Here is a 17,371-nt window from a genome sequence, read left to right as displayed (position 1 = left end):
CTACTGTGTAGGTCGCTCTCCTCCCTGCTCAACTGTGTCTTGGATATTTATCGTGAATAATAACACATACCTAGATCGTTGTTTCCTTGAGCTCATGTGCTTCTGGAGCAGAAAGTTGTTTGTTCCTGTTCCCCACTGTAACCATTTAACTGTAAGTGGTTCTGCTGTGCAACGCAGTCATGATCATGAAGCTCTTGCTGACCTCAAATTTGTTGTATGTGGATTACTTGATGATGATGATGATGATGGCTTTGACTTGTTCCTCTGCTGGTCTTGGAGGCTGGGGATCTTCACAAATGCTCCCCCACACACTCTATTTCCCTCCTCCTTCCTCTGACTCAGGCCTGGTCTACGCTTAAAATTTCTAACCATAATACCTATGCTGGTATGAATGTGATGTTTTTTGTTTGTTTTTTAACTGACCTAGCTATGCCAGTGTAAGCCCTACTGTAGATAGTTTATACCAGTATAAAAGTGTCTTTGCCAGCACAGCTTGTTTCTTAGGGAACTGGAGTGAGCTATGCCCTAAGAAGCCCTTTTTTTATATAAACTGCGTCTACACTAGGAGGGTTTGCTGGAATGGCTACACCAGCAAAAGTTTCCTTGTGTAGACAAGGGCTTAGCCACACAGAGGATGAGAGCTGCAGGTTGACTTCTGATCTGTCCTTTCTCTCCTCGCTTCTCTGCCATGGAAAGATTGTTCTCTGTTCTGTTCTCCAATATTTCTCCCCGTGTTGTATAAATGGCAGGTGTGGAGTAATGCTTTTGGCATGACTTATTCCCTTCAGTCCAGTCCCTTGGAGATAACGGTGTCCAGCAAGGCAGTCTGCCACAAAGTAACACTGTCCTCTTTCTCTTCCTTTCCTAGGGTTTAAGGAAACAGCCTTCCTTTATGCCATTTCCTCGGCCGGGCTCACCCACGCCATGGCCAAGGCCTGCAGCGCTGGGCGCATGGAGCGCTGCACCTGCGACGAGGCTCCCGATCTGGAAAACAGAGAGGCCTGGCAGTGGGGCGGTTGCGGTGACAACCTCAAGTACAGCAACAAGTTTGTCAAGGAGTTCCTAGGGAAGAAATCCAACAAGGACCTGCGAGCCAGGGTGGACTTTCACAACAACCTCGTGGGCATGAAGGTGAGAGATTACTCCTTCCAGCTGCCCGATCTGGGTCATGTGGAAATCGGCGCTTGGGGGGAGGGTGATCTGGGTTAATTCACTTGGCCTTTCACCTCCCTTGAGTTGGGTCTGAATTGGAATCAGAGGAAGTCTCCCCTCCCCATCTTCTGGACTGGATCACATCTGGCTATCTCTTGATATTGTTAATACCATGGCCACTGCCAGGGTGCATGAGTGCCTCCCCTCAGCGGGAGCAGAACTGCACGGCGTTGCTGTCAAGACTAAGATGCCCCTGCAGAGCTCGTGCGAGAAGCTTCCCACCTTCTGCAGCAAGGGAAATTTAGCTTAGCTATTAAGATAAACTTTCTATAAACTCTGCAATAGGCTTCCAAGGGAGGGTGTGGAATCTCCATCAATGGGGGGCTTTTAAGAACAGTTTGGACACACCTGTCAGGGATGGTCTAGGTTTACTTGATCCTGCCTCACAGAAGGGGCTGGACTAGATGGCCTCTTGAGGCCCCTTCCAGCCCTCCATTTCTATAATTAAGCATGTAGCTTAATGTGGTCAGGCTAGTTTTCCCCACCATCATTCAGTGATAACTGTAAAGATGTAGACAAGAGGCTGTTGTGTTTGACCTGGCTTTGTTCACTCTGGCTGGCAAACCAATGCTACCCCTGTTTTGGCTGCAATAAGAGCTAAACTGTGCTAAAACCAGGTGGCTAAACCCATTAGTACGGTGTGGTTGTGGCTGTTCTTTCAGGTAGAATAAGGAGCGTTCTCTGAAACTTGTTTTTTTTTCCCTGTGTCCATCTTGTCACTTGTACGTGGAGCCAGGCATTAATTCCCAGGGATAACAAGGAGTGCTAGGTGTGCATGTCGAGGGAAGCGTGGGAACCCTCTGCTTTAGCATCCCCTCTATTGGCATCCCCCTCTGTGAAGGTAACAGGATAAAGAGTTAATCAATCCAGTTCAAGGTCACGTTTCTTGGCAACCTCCTTTTCATCTCTTCCTAAAGAAACTGGACATGGCTCTTTGTGCTCCAGATTCTCCAACTGTTGACTAGCACGGAAATCTAAATCGATAGCTGTGAGGGAGGGCTGCTGGAAAACCAGTTGGCGCCTTTACTTTTAACTAAACCAATTTAACTAAATGGGGGAATCCCCCTGTGTGTTTCAAAATGGGGAACTCTTCATCTGAATTAGCATAAACCAACCTGAGAGACTGCAATAGAGCTCCCTTTTAATATCTAAGGTACATGTAGGACCTCTGTTACTGAAGTATCTGAGCATCTCCCAGGCTTTAATGTAGTTATCCCCTCAACACTCATATGAGGCACTTATCCCCATTTTACAGATTGGAAAGCCAGTGACTTGCCCAGTGTCACATAGGAAGTCTATGGTGGAGACAGAAGTTGAATTCCCTGCTCAAAGTCCCAGACTAGGTCCCTAAACATTGGGCCACAACTGCCCACACTAGAGGGATTGCCCTGGCTTAAAGGCATCAGTTTAGTTAAACCAGTGTAGACTAGATGCATCAGTGCAGTGCACCATAGATCCTGCTTTGCGTTGGCTTGGTGTGGGCAAGAAGACTCCTTCCTCCAATAGCTTGCTTAGGAGATGGTCCATGGGGGGATGGAGAGCCCTACCCAGACACTAACACTGGAACAATCTGTTAAAGGTGCAGCAGCACAATTTTTGGTGGTCTTTCCCCACTTCTCAGCAGCATGTTACTCCCCAATCCTGGCAGAACGTATAACGGGTGCCCTGAGATACAGCAGAAGAGAACTTGGCTGGCAACAAACTCTAGTCTCCTTCCAGTCAACAGAGCAACTTCTCCATGGGAAGAAGCTATCAAACACACTATGTAGTTCTAGGTGGTGGTATTATTCTGTCACTCCATTTTTAAAAACACAAATCCTAGCTTCTCTTGGTAGAAGTTCTGACTTCACGTCTTGACACCCTCGCTGGGTCGACTGTAACTTCCCACAAATGCTGAACTCCTCTCTGAGCTGGTTATGGCCGTTCGGCCTTGCAAAGTGCTTCCCATATGACCTCAATTGCTAATGAAAGGGCAAGCTTGTCTGGCGTGAGGATGAGGTAATTAGACTTCAGACCTCTCCAGCATCCTCTTTTATTGTGAAGCATGGGCTCTGAATAGCCCACTTATTAAAAAAGCAATTTCCCTTCCTCTGCCAAATCTACTCGAGCTCACTCAGCTATTCTGTCCACCCACCGCCCCCCCCCCCCCTTGAAAGAAGTCCACTCAGTAAAGTTCCATGGCTGGCAGCGAAGTGGAAGCCACTCCGCTCTTATACAAAGCGAGGCTGGACGCTCTTCCACCACCCTCTTCGCCCCCTCTTTTGTAACCCATTAATGAAAAGTCAGAATGTTAGAGCACTCAATTAGTTCCACCAGGCTTGAGTAAGTGATGTTTTTAATTAAATTTTCGTCCATGTTTCTCAGCAAAGTATCATTAAACATGACTTTGCAACTCTCTCTCTGGAGCGTTGCTAAATTCCTGTAATCCCACAAAGGCCTGACCTTTTTCCAGTCTGAGGGGCGCTACTAGAGGGGACGCAGCTAGCCAGGGAGGGCCATTGTTCCCAGCCCTCTCTCCCTGCCTCTCAATGAGCTGAAGGGCGCAGGACTGTGGGTGATGGTCAGCTGCCTCTGCAGGGTGGTGCATTCAAAGGCCAGTTCTGCTAAGGAGGATGAGGGTGTAGAGCAAAGGAGGCAGAAAAAACAGCAAAGCAGCAAATTCTCCCTGACCAGTCTCTTTAGACAATAAATCCATCAGAACTTGTTCCCCCTCATGCAGTAATTTTAAGTTTCCTCTATTTTTATTTTGGAGTAACCTGAAAGGCCAGTTGAGGGATTTGGGCCTGCTGAGATCACATACGCCTACTAAAGGCCTGTTTCCCAAGCCATCCACTGCAAGGCTATAAAATGGATCCACCTTATTTCAGGTCTCTGCATCAGTGTTCTCTCTCTTCTCCTCCCCCCACCCCCACCCCCACCCCCACAGCTCATGTTTGTAAGGGCAAGAATGGGTGGGAGAATCCTACTAGAGCAGTGGTTCCCAAACTGGGGCATGCCCCCTAGGGGGCATGGAGGAACATTTTGGGGGGGGTGTGAGATCAGGGCAGGAGCACCACCCAGCCACAGTTCTGCTCCCGGCCTGGCCCCGGCTCAGTTCTTGGCCCTGTTACCCATATCCATGCAACCCTCCCCTGAAGAGCTGTGGCCCTGCCCCTGGGGGGTACACAATCACAGTAAAGGGGGGTGCATGACCATGAAAAGTTTGGGGACTACTGTACTAGAGGAAGTGGCTTTAGCAGCAGGTCACCATTTCCCCTCAAGGCCCACAGGGTTCATTGGACCCCAGTTGGTAACAACTAAGGATAGCCATGGTTTGGCTTTCAGCACGAAGGGCGTGGTTGGGGCCCCATTGTAACTGCCAAAAAAAGAAATTGGGTCAGTATCAGTAGGGAGCTCTAGGACTGAATGGTCAGGCTGGTCAGCTCTCCTGCCCCTGGAGGTCACCTCTCCATATCAGGCCTGAGGTGGAATTCTAGCCTGTCCCTCTCTGGGGTACTGTCCCTGGCCCCAATCACTGGAGTATCTGACCAGACTGCGCTTTGAAGGGGAGAAGTGCTAATATCCCCATCTGTAAGATAACTGAGGCAGAGAGACGAATTGACCTATCCAAGGTCACCTAGGACATCTGATAGAGCAGGGACTTGAACCAGGACTCCTACAGCCCAGATCGCTGCACAATCCTTCCTTTTTCTACCTGCTTCTATTCCCTGCAGACAAGGAGATTTCATCTCCAGAGCTGTCCGGCAGGGCTTCTAAGGCTAAACACACACAAGGATATGTAACAACAAGTCAAAGCACGAGACACAAGCATGTTGCATATGCAGTTCTTTAGGGGTACATATGGCTGCAAATTGTACCTGCATCTTTCCATCCACAACAAATCGCTCCAGCAAAATACTGGCAGCTGGAGGGTTAATTACCTGACCTATACCTACAAATCAAATGGCTAGCAAGGCAACTGCAGGCAGAAAGATGCAAGCGCACATTTTATTTGTCCAGGTTCAGATTTGCCTTGCAAAAAAACATTCTGAAAAGGAAGGCCTGAAAATGAACTTGCCACTAGAATTCTTTCCAAGTTACCCCATCAGGAAAAGTACTTAGCTCTTACATAGTGCTTTTCCTCTTCAGAAGTGCTTACAAAAGTTAACCAAACCAGCAAGAATCTTGAAGCTAAACTTTCCCTGCAAAACACCGCTTTAAAGCTGGGTTACATTCTTCTAAGTCTCATTAAATTGAATGGGGTTGGATTTTTTTTAAAAGGGGGGGGCAAACGGATGCTGTTATTGTTTCTAGAATGACCATCGAAAGGGAAGTTCTGTACTGTTGGGTTTTTCTTTCCCTGCTCTGAACACATGTCTGAATCTGCACCTGGGGAAAAAAAGGGGTGAGGAGCAGGTTACTGATCTGAGTTAAGGGAGCTGCAGGGTGGGCTCGAAGAATAAAACCATCTACCGATGCCCATGACTGTGTCCAGCTCCTGAGTTTAGACCATTCCAGGAACTGGCTTAAAACCATTGAAAGGTTGATTGCCCAGTGGGGGGTGAATGGGGATCGGTGCTCAGTGTTTCAGCTAAAATGGAGAGAGTGTTTGTTTGCAGTGTGTCCAAAACTGATGGATTTATTTTTTTAGACTGGGCTTTAGCTGGCTACCAAGCACAGGCTACAGTTGCTGCTGTTGTGGGGAAGACTTATGCTGCTGCACTGCAGTGATGCTCTGCTGTGATCCCTTCCCCGAGTGTGTTGGCAGTGGGGTCCTCCAGTGCTGGCTAATCCGTTTGGCTTTGCTCCAGATTCTGGAAGGGGTGTACCCTAATCAGCTTCCCGTGCGTCCTTAAAGGGGATTAAGTGAGACACCCAGATGATCCTGGCAAGTGACCACACCCACACGCTGCAGAAGAAGGCAAAAGTCCCAGGGCCGCTCCAGTCTGAGCTAGGAGAAAATTCCTTCCTGATACCACATAGTGATCAGTCAGACCCTGAGCATGTGGGCAAGAACCAGCCAGCCAAGCACTGGAGAGGGAGAATGCTCTACCACCTCCACCCCGCCCTGGCCTGTCCAGTGTCCCATCTCCAGCTGTGACTATCTCTGATTTTAGAGGAAGGAGATAAAGCTCTATTTAAAAACTTTTTTGTCTCTTCTCCCCCCCACTCCCCAACAAGTAAATCCAATGGTGTTGAAGGCAGCATGGTCAAGGGAGTCAGGCAAGCCTGGGCATAGAGCAGCTGGGCTTCTGTTCCTGATTCTGCCCCAACCTGCTGTGTGAACTTGCATCCCCTTAGTGTCACAGCTGAAATATTTCTGCTGTAAAAGGACCGCAGTGGTAGATGCAAGATCAGAGTAAGTCTGTGCGGGATGGGGGCAAAGCAGGTGAGTCAGGGCTCCCCATGGGCTTCCACTCGACTAACTAGTATATATGATGCGTTCTCCAGCACCACATAGACCTGTCCACCAGCAGATGCCCCCTCCTGGCCGCCTCTCTTGTAGCGTGGCGAGACCCCTAAATAATGGCTTTCCATGGAAGCCTTCCATGAGCAGCTGAATTGTGACTGATGGCAGAGAGGGAGGGTGGCTGCGGGAGGAAGCTCACTAGGATTTTCACTGTAGCCGCCTTGTAAGATTCTTGAGTCTTCACAAGCCCCAGAAGAGGCGTTTTTATGGGGAGCTCGGTATGTGTCCCTGTTATGCGCCGGCAGTGTAAATGCAGCGTTCTGGAACAGAGGAACTGGTGTGCTCGTTAAAAGCAGGGGAGTGGAAACTTGATGCTCACTTCCACCCTGTGCCAGGGCTGAGTAGTCCTGGCTGTGGGTAACCATGGGGCTGGCAGGGAGATCAGGATAATGGTGCCAGGTTTGTCTGGTGGTTTTAATACTTATGGTTCATAAACTGCCGTGTTCCTTCTCCAACGGTCCCCGCCTCCATCAAACAAACCTCACCCAGACACAATAAATCTCCTCCCACCTTGGGCACTGCAGTGAAGGCTTGCAGCCTGCATACAGTACTTTGCACTTGCCTGTCCTCTAGGGGGAGCCCTAGAGTCTTGCGTTTCCTCCAGTGCAGTTGGCAGAGAGATGGGCCAAGGTGGTCAAATTGTCCATCCCATCTGATACTGCAAGAGTGTCATAACAAGCATTTTTGAAATGGCCACCTTCTTATATAGACTCCTAGGCACCAGCCAAGTCAACAGTGAGGTGCTGCCGGAGGTAGATAGTTTCACACACTGGGTTGCTTGCCGGAGCACTAGGGAGTGGGTTGTAGGAGCGAGGAGGAGAACCGGCAGCCTCGGGCGTTTGATCCAGGAGCACGAAGTGACTGCAGGGCAGACCTTTATGAAGCCTCTCTCGTCGGCTTTGCCCGGCACACTGGTGGTCTGGGCATGAAGTCAGGCATAAGAACTTATTTCAGTTTTCACTGGTGGGGTGGGGTGCGGGGGGAGAACCAGTTTGACTGCAGGAGAGCAAGAGCAAGCATAGGGTCTCTCTTAGTGTTTTGAAATGTGTTCTGTGTGCTCTTGTCTAACGTTTGTGGGATTTCTTGCAGAGTTGGCTAGACAGTTTGGCACATAGTGTGTAACGGCGTCTAACCAAGCTGGCCCAGCCGAGCACCGTAAGCAGTAACACATCGCTCTCTGTAACCCGTCACTTGTTTGAATGCTACTGTGTATTATTGGATTGCATTTGAGAAGGTCTTGGCTGTCACAGGAATGAAGTGTGACCATTGGCTGGGGTTTACTTAAGGCCGTATGATGCGGAGCATCTTTCTAAAAATGACTGTGTAATATCAGGATTGGGCCGGGCCCCAGCTCCCAAGTCCATGACCTATTGCAAATTTGCATGTGGTGCTTGGGATTCGTGCTGCCAAGTAACTAAGAACCCGTTGGTCGGGAAAATGGATTTGAGCCAGTCATCTGCTGTTGTGGGGCTGTAACGTAGGCTGACACCATAATGGGCGGGAGGGGGACGTGAAGGTTGATTTCAAGATACTGAATAAAGCCAGATGGCCCAAAGGAAGAGTGCTCAGCAGTGGTACCTTTTACGGGAGGGAGCTTCTAAAACAGACTGTTCCCCTTTGCTATTTTAAGGGATGGTTATAGCTTGTCCGTTTAGAGTAAAAACAAAGTCTCTCTAGTGGAAAATGTGGCGGTGGCATTGTATTGCCCTCTGGGGAGAGCGGGGGAAGAACTAGAACTATAAAAATATAATTATTACAATCCATGAAAAGTACAAGCTGCCCATGACTGTCCAATTAAGGTGCCCACGTGGTTTTCCCAGCAGCCACAAAGAAGTTGTGGAGAAGGATGGGTGGAGGAGCAGGTTAGAGAGCCCTTTCTGAGGTGGATGGGCTCCGGTAATAGGAATTCTCTCTGGCACCGTCTGGTAAATAATGCCTTCAAATTGGCCCAGATCCTCTGCTCGTATAAATCAGTCAGTGGAGCGACGGCGCTTTGTTCCAGCTGAGAACTTGGCCCTTATTCTCCTCTCCTTGCGTTCACCTAGCACCAGCCTCCTCTGGCTTCCTCCGTTAAACCAGGCCACTCGTGCAGCAGCACCTGCATCTTGCCGTCTCCCCACGCCATCGCCTATGAAAACACATTCCTTCCATTGCCCAACCTCTACTCCTACTTAGCTCTGAATTATTTTGATGTGTGCGAAGTAAGAACAACCCATGTTCAAATTAAAGCTGCAACAGGAAGAACTCCCTAGGTTGATGGGTGTGCATACACCTTGGAAATAGATCCTGTCTTTCTGTCTGTCCCTCCCCCCCCAGCCCTGCTTAAAAATCACATTCTGCTTCTGATGTCTCCATCCTCTGACCTCCGCCTTTCTGCAGCAATGGGATGTGATGGTGGAAGATTGGAACACTAGAGTGAAGAAATAAACTCACCTCCAGGCCAAACACTACCCTTGCACCCCCACGGAAGTCACTGGGCTTAAACAAGGGCAGAATCTGACACGAGACCCCCTATACGAAGGTGTCCATTTTGGTTTCAGTTTGCAGGGTTTCTAAGCCGCTGCCTCCTTCCCACCCCCAACTTGGAGTTTGAAGGACTCAAGTGGAACTGCCCCTCCTTTGGGGGGGGGGGGTTGAAATCATGCAAATGTGGCCTCTTTCGAAAGCAGTTGGTTTCCCCTGCTCCCCCAGGGTTGTGACCCACTGGGTAGAGCAATGGACTCCAACTGAGGAGACCTAGGTTGTTCCTGGCTCTGCCAATGGCCTGCTGGGCGACTTGGATAAGTAATTTCATCTCCCTGCCTCAGTTTCCCCATCTCTACAGTAGGGATAATTATGATGATGATCCTGACCTTTTTGTCACAAGATTGTGTAGGCTCGCTCTGTAACATACTATGTGGGAAGAGGCTCCAAGATTTGCCCAACTAGCATGCTCTGGAGGGAAGTGGGAGATGAAAGGTAGACTAAAAAGGACAGAAGAGGCAACGTGAGTCACTGTGGCGACTTGAAGTCTTCGGCAGACCTGCATGGCATGCCCGTGGCTCTGCCACTCAGTCATAGACCCTTTGCAAACTAATGGCCTTTGATTCCCAGCCTCAGTTGCCATCGCACTCTGGGTCAAATCCTACCCCTGGAAGGGCCAGAAGAGCTTAAACTATGGTTCTACTGTGGAGTGGAGGCCAAACACCAGATAGGCCAGTGTTTCTCAAATGTGGCCACATGCAGCCACCAGGGGCTTTTCTTCTGGCCACAAGCCGAGGCTGTGATTGGGAGGGATGGGGAGGGCAAAGTAGTTCCTGCTATCCTGGATGCACCGCCTTAGTGTTGGTTGCTGGGGCTGCCAGCAGGGGTTGCCCCCCCCCCCCTTGGAGTCACCTGGGGCACAACACTGGAGGAACAGGCAGCTGGTGAGTCCCCCACCTTCCCAGGGGCAATGGGGTTCAGGCTTTGGGCTTCAGCTCCAGGGCGGCAGGGCAGCGGTCTCTGGCTTCGGGCTCCATCCTTGGGCTCTGGCTGCAGAACTTTGGGCTCTGGCCTCAGGGCTTTGGGCTCCAGCTCTCACTAACTTCCCCCATCTCCCCTTGCCCGCCCCCTGGACTTAATTTGTCCCCAGGCTGGCCAGGGCTGAGCAAGTCTGCTTTGAGAAGTGATACTTGTATGTTTGCGAATATCCCCTCCCAAAGCAGACTTACTAGCGAGCAATAAATAAATGACAATGATTTCGATGTGCATATTTATTTGATTTTTTCCGAAAGCTAATTAAATCCTTTAGGGAAAAAGGGAGAGAGTGGCCACCAGGCAGAGTTGGCCACCAAAAAATTTGTCCTGAGAACCCCTGGTATAGGCCCTGTGCATCCTGCATCCCACTGAGATCTGTAGTGGGCTTCTCTGTGCTATGGGATAGTAATGGAGGTTCTCATCATGATGGGTCTTTCCACATGACCGCAATGTGTCTAGAGAACAAGTAGCCGGCTCCATTAATATGTCTCTTGTATGAAGCCACCCACTTCTGGATTAAAGGCAAGGCCTTTGTTCCTACCCCACTCAACTTCCTCATAGTTCCCACTATTTGGGATCCCTCAGACTGAGGCTTGGGCCCATGGGCCTCTTCCACCAACTGGATTTTGAGAACGCCATTGAGATCTGTGGAGTACCATATACTGTATAATTGGGAGGGAATCTGACCCTGCACGGGTAACAACGTAGCCTAGTGACCTATGCAGAATTGCTTCTGAAGGCTCTAGGTTTTTAACAACTTGGTCCTTGCCTGTAGCATTGACTAGGGGAATTATTAACCCCATGTGCTGACTAGGGCTAGGTGAAACCTTTTTTGCACTGAAAAATGCTGATTTTGGGTTGACTGAAACATTTTGCCAGTTGGTGTCTCTTTTGGAAAATTGCTTCAGGAAAGGGGACAGGTTCAGAAATCTTGAAATGGTCCATTTAGTCCTTTCCACAACCCAGCCCAGTGGCTAACAAGTTTCCAATTATGACTCCAGAGCAGGGATTCAAACTGGGTCTTGCATCCCAGGTGAACGCCTTACCCAAGAGCCCAGTGGTTATGGGGGTGGGGGACATCTCCTCCTCCTTCTCCATTTTGTTAATGGTGCCTACTTCCCCTGTAAATCTAGCCCTTTGCTTCCTTCCCCCAAACTTCTGGTTTCAGCTTGACTCGAAGCAAACGTTTTTTTTTAACTGCCAGTGAATCAAAAAATCAGTTATTTGCCCAGCTCTGCAACGGACAGTGAGATCATGGTGTTCACATACACGAATGTATTCCATCCTTTCCCATCTGACCCTCTCCTTTTCGAGACGCAAGAACAAAGGGGCGTCCTGGGGTTTCATAGCAAATTACAGCATGGTTCATTAAACCTGCGCTTGGCCAGTAAGCAGTGATACTTTGTGAGAACATATGCGCTCATGACCTCTTGCTGTAAGTTCTGGCAGCTCTTTGGATGAGCTGTCGACCTCTTAAAATAAGATCATGAACTGGAGGGAACCCTCTGACGTTAGTTGTATGCAAAGGTGTTCTGTTGACGTACTCACCTGACCGGTGTCTGTATGCTATTGGCATCTGCTCGCTGGAGTCTGAACTGCTCAGCTGTGTTTCCATAGGTGCCACCCTGCTAATGCGGGTTCTGTGCACTCGTGATAGGGACCCTATGCTTTCTGGAGAAGGAAGGTTGAGGCAGAATTCCAGTCGTGAAGTTTTGAGTGGCCTCAGCATGGAGCGTAATGTCAAATCTGTAGCCCTTTAGAACTTCACAGCTGTCATCTCCTGCTTCCTCTCTTACCCTGCTTCAAAACACAGTAACTTGTTCTCCGTATGCTCATCCTGAGAACAGGACATTGCACTAGGTCTTAAATCCCTCCAGAACCTCATGCCTACCAGTAGGACAGTGTGTCGTGTGGTCTGAAACCTAGTGAGCTGCTTCTCTGGTGTTCCCAGATGCTGCCAATTTGGGCTGTCTGTCTCAAAATGGGCATTGTCGCACTAAAATTACTGTAAGTGACACATCTGAAATTAGCACTATAGGCTCAAACTTTTTTGAAGTGTAGCCCTCCACTCCTGTGGGTGCTCCCCCTCTATTCATGATTGCTTATCTGCCTGTGATTAGATGGTGGAAAGTGTTTAGCTGTCTTTAATGCAATGTAGTTACTGGAAATGGAGGAAAGCCTCCACAATGTGACCAACTGATGTGCAAACCACTGGTGGTCTATGGACCACCACTGTAGGAAAAACTGAACTCTGACCCAACAGAGGGCTACTAGAGGTACGAATCTAAGACTTGTAACAAAGGATTACATTTAACCCATCCAAATTAAGAGTCTTAGAAATACTTTTTTTTTTTTTTTGCTTAGCCGTTGGTAGCTTTTGGTAACTTACCCTGGAAGGGCGAATGGTAACTATGATAAGCAAGGTGAACGTTGTATTAACCATGAACACAAGAATGATCCCCCTGCAATATACAACCCCTGATTCATCCCAGCTTCAAAAAAATCTACCTGTGCAAATATAATGGGTAACAATAAACTCCAGGTTAGTACCACAGGATCCCTAACCACTTCAGATATTAACTAGTTAAGCATTGCAACTCCCCTGGGAGGCCAGGGAAACTGAGATACAGAAGTTAAATGACTTGGCTAAAATCCGTGGGACAGAACCAGGAAAAGAACTGTGCCCCCCCTCCCCCCCCCCCGAGGTTCCTGCTCCAGCCAGGAGATCGCTTTTTGTATTGCCATGACTTCCTGGTTTCACAGGGTAGCCTGTAGACTGTCTGTTTGCTCTGTGGTTAAATTTCTCCTGCTCCCATAAGTGACTCTCTTAGGCTTCGTTCTTCTATTTGCAGGTCATCAAAGCTGGTGTGGAGACTACTTGTAAGTGCCATGGTGTGTCCGGATCCTGCACTGTCCGAACGTGTTGGCGGCAGCTCTCTCCGTTCCATGAGATCGGCAAGCAGCTGAAGCAGAAATATGAGACGTCACTCAAAGTGGGCAGCACCACCAACGAGGCCACGGGGGAAGGGGACATCTCGCCACCCAAGAAATCCACCCCTGGCCACAGCGATCAAATCCCAAGGACTACAGATCTTGTCTACATTGACGATTCCCCTAGTTTCTGTCTGATGAGCAGGTATTCGCCTGGGACTTCAGGAAGGAAATGTTACAAGGACAAGAATTGCGAGAGCATTTGCTGCGGCCGAGGTCACAACACACAGAGCAGGGTGGTCACACGGCCGTGCCAGTGCCAGGTTCGCTGGTGCTGCTACGTAGAGTGCAAGCAGTGTACTCAAAGAGAAGAAGTTTATACCTGCAAAGACTAATGCATGCTCTGCCTAATGGAGATCCTCGGTGGTGGGAGATTATGATCTATGAGAACTACACATGGAGACAAACAGGGTTTGACTGACATTCTAGGATCTGAAAGCTATGTTGAGACATAAGCACTTTGTAGGGTACAGGTGACCCAGCTGTGTTGCTGTTGTTTTTTTTTTGTTTTTTTTTTTCTGTAGACTGAATTTTAACCATGAGGTCCAACCGTGTGGAAATAAGTGCCTGTCATATTGGGGTTAGGTACCAGTAGACCCTCACCAAAGCGGTCCATGAACCCATCAGCTTGATAGATCACTCACTTATCTTGAGGTTTTGATTATTTCACCAATCCTCCCCAAAACTCCTGGAAATCTACCTGACTGTCCAGACAGCTACGCAAATGAGCGAGATAAACTGACTTCGGATCTTTTTGCCTTGAAACGTTGTGGTCAAGGTAATTGTGGCGCCCTAAAGATAGGGGGTGGGCTAAGCGTAGAGAGTACCAATCATTCCTCTAGTGGAATTTCTGCAGATCTAGCATAAAAAGCTCTGACAAAGAGCTACCCTCAAAAGTGGGTCTATCCAGTTTTTTTTCAGTGAACATAGCTTCAGAAATGTTGGGGTCCGTCCAGCTTGCCATGTTGCAGACAACAAAAAGTTTGGGAAGAGTTCAGACACACCCGCCCCCTTCAGCCTGATTGGACACTCCTCTTCATGTGTTCTTCAGATGCAGGTTTTTTAGCACGATCACTGTCTTAATTTAAAAAATAAAACCACTAGAAGACCTTTCACTTTTCGTTTTGTAGAGGGTTAATTTCTTTCATCTCTTGTTGATTAGAATCACCCTGTGGCAGCTGCTTCAAAAACCCAAATGAGGACTCTTTAGCCTTATCTAGGCTGAATTCGAAAGTGTGTGTTTTTTGGATAGTTGGCTTATGACCATATCCATTCCGTTGCCTCTCAGAAGGCAAGGCCGACTTGATGCTCTCGTTGAATAGCAGCCATTCTGGACTGGATTGGACCTTTTTGGAGGAAAAGATTTTATTTTCCTAGTCAGAATTCCATTTATTCGAGAATATGGCACAAGCTATATGTAGACCCTATGACCTTAAGCTTTTTTTAACCACTAGATTGAGAACCATAGTTTTAAAGGTAACAAACCATGGGAGTCCAAATGCCTAGTCAACATATGGTTCTACCCAAGGGTGGACAAAGAAAGAAAAGCCAAATGCAATGGCAGAGAGCTCCAATGCTGTGAACTAGATGACAACCGCCATATTTTTCTTTAAAGAGGATATTTACAACTTAGTACTTTATGTGGCAATGTTCTTCAGTCATATAACACTGCTGGGATCAGAAGCGGCTGGTAAATGCCTTAACAAGCTTTCTAAGGAAACACTGGAGAGTGGAGGGCATTTTTTGGGGGGGGGGGGTGTAGCAGTCTTTGATTGTCTAGTAGTAGTGATTGTCACTAGTTTATAACCCATATCTGGCTTTCAAGGGAGGAAGGCTGACTGGCAAAATTTTTTTCTTGTTTTCAAGGAAAAGTAGATGGTTGCGTAATGAGCCATATGACTTTCCAAGAGGGACTATCATTGGAGCATCTTCTCAAATAGTAGCCACTAATATTTAAGCTGTTCATGTGCATCTACTGGGAGGGGATCTCTTTTCCTAATCAACAGATAACTGCAGTCCAGCCTGGCCTGGGTGGGTGAGTGGTGGGGTGGGGAAGAGTGTGGGAGGGAAGGTGTTTTTTCCCTATTTTTTTTTTTTTAAATAGCTTTACAATCCTGCAAAGCGAAACATTAGCGCTTTTTTTTGTACATTTCTGGAGACTGGGTGCACTGGGGAGGGTGGCGGGTGGGGGGAGGACAGTTCTGGGGCACCACCTGTCATTTCTGGTGACTCTGCATAGCAAATGCACATTGACGCATTGAATGCGAGGTATAAGGAGGATTCCGTGACTTCTGCCAGATGCGCCAGTTCGAAAGTCGCACACAAGCAGTTTACCTGGTGGTTTTTTATTTTTTTAAATAGACTGAACAGAAACATATTAGTCAGTGTGGATATATATGCATAATTATATATAAGTATTGAACGAACATTTATTTATTGTAAAGCCTTTCAGAAGGACCTTGTGGTTTCAATGTGGTATTATGTCCAATCTCTCTCTCTCGGATGCAAACTCACTGCAGTAATATTTTCATATCACTTTTTTCCCCCCAAAAGAGGCTTAAACCCAGATCCAAACATACCCCAAACTTGAGACATTTTAGATCTGAGCTGCTGGGTCCAGACCCCCTCTAGTCTCTTAAAGTGGGACAGTTACATGCTGGATTTCATTTATTTTTTTGTAACTATGGGGCCTGAGTTTCCCCCCCACTCCTTTTAACCTGTGTATCCATCTGCGTTGACCTGTCTGGGGTAACGCCATGCTTTCGTCAATGCCAGAGGACAAGGAGGCCATATATATGTATGAAGAGGGTGTGGAATTGACACTGAGTTTGGGGGTTGTGGATGGGACGCATCAAATAAGTTAGCTTGCACATGGCATATATTTCCAAGCAATGTGTTTGACAATGGAGAGAGAGAGGTTGGGGCAATAAGGCAAACTAAACGATCACAGTGAGGTAAAAGGCAAAGAGTGAATGAACTACTGAGTGAAAGAGCTCTTCTGTGTATTATAATTCACGCACTGAAGCCTGGATGCTTTCTGTAAGTATTTAAAAACAAATTGTATTTATGTTAATTTGGATATATTACTTTCCTGTTATATATTGTAAATAGTAAGGTTTATTCTCCTGTGGTTAAGCAAAACTATAAATTACTAAAATAGTAGCGAGGCACATGCATTAAATGTATAGGCAGTGTATAAAATATACTAACACCCTGAAATCAGGAGAACTTGCCTTTTTGACCTAAGGAGGTATAATGTACACACTTGTTTTTGTTTTTTGTTAAATTCTAGGGTTTTCCAATGTTTGCCTTATTTTTGGAAAATAAATGGATGGGGGGGGGGGAATTAGGTCTTTCCCTTATGGGAAGGTCCTATAGAACTTAATTAGGATGGATCCAGTAGTGTCTTTGCAGAAATTCCTCTGACCCCTAAGGAGAATTTAATAGTTCCTAACCCTTCTCTGTCGGTTTTTAAAATGATCTTATGGAACTTACCAGAGAATTCTATCCCTGCTGCTCTATAGGGTAGCTCAAAAAAAACAACCCTATATAGGACATAAAGATAGGGTTTTTAGAGTAACCTCTAGAGAATCTATTGTCTTCATCCATATTAAGTTCTACTCTTCCATAAGGGCTGGTTTTGCTGTCACTTATGCCAATGTAACTCCATTGCAATGACTCAGTCTATAAAGCTGGTATGAGAGCAGAATTGGACCCGGTCTCTGCCATGGTGCCATTTTACAAGGAAAGCAAAGCTTAACTTTTTTTTTTTTTTTCATTTTCTAAAATGGACTCTTGCAGCAGATATAACTGGAGAGGGATAGCAGGGTGTGTGTATGGGGAGCTTTCTGCTTTCCCCTCCCCTTCTCCCTTCCAGCATTTAAGGGCTGGTTCTCCTTATCTAATCCAGCAAGACTTGGAAGGTAATGGAAGGGTGCAACCATTATTTATATAACTTTATTTTAATTTTTTTATCATAGAGAAGTTAGCTGATGGAAAAATATTTTTTTGAGCAGTGCATTTAGCTATGTCGGAAATATAAACCTATTTTTGTAAACCAGGCAAACTGAAAACGTTTGCTGTTTTATCTTAGAATTTTCTACTAAAAATAATAAAAAATCCCACACAAATAATTGTTGCACCCATCATCTCTTTAACAAGCTTCTGAATTCTGCGACTGACTTCCATATATTGGATGTGAAGTACAAAACAAATCCTAAA

The 17,371-nt window shown here is 47.2% G+C and overlaps 1 protein-coding gene across 1 annotated transcript in view; it reads left to right on the top strand.

The window, feature by feature from the left end:
* WNT9A (Wnt family member 9A) overlaps nt 1-16,693 on the top strand; it is a 65,970-nt gene extending 49,277 nt beyond the window's left edge. The window contains exons 3-4 of the mRNA XM_008170706.4: nt 869-1,131; nt 13,012-16,693. Of these exons, the coding sequence (XP_008168928.1) occupies nt 869-1,131; nt 13,012-13,485 (737 nt within the window). The 3' untranslated portion in view covers nt 13,486-16,693. The remainder of the gene's footprint in view (nt 1-868; nt 1,132-13,011) is intronic.
* Nucleotides 16,694-17,371: the final 678 nt, after the last annotated feature.

This window comes from Chrysemys picta, chromosome 2, assembly GCF_011386835.1.
Source record: "Chrysemys picta bellii isolate R12L10 chromosome 2, ASM1138683v2, whole genome shotgun sequence".
In the NCBI taxonomy this organism is placed as follows: domain Eukaryota; kingdom Metazoa; phylum Chordata; order Testudines; family Emydidae; genus Chrysemys; species Chrysemys picta.
This window is presented reverse-complemented; position numbering and strand designations above follow the sequence as displayed.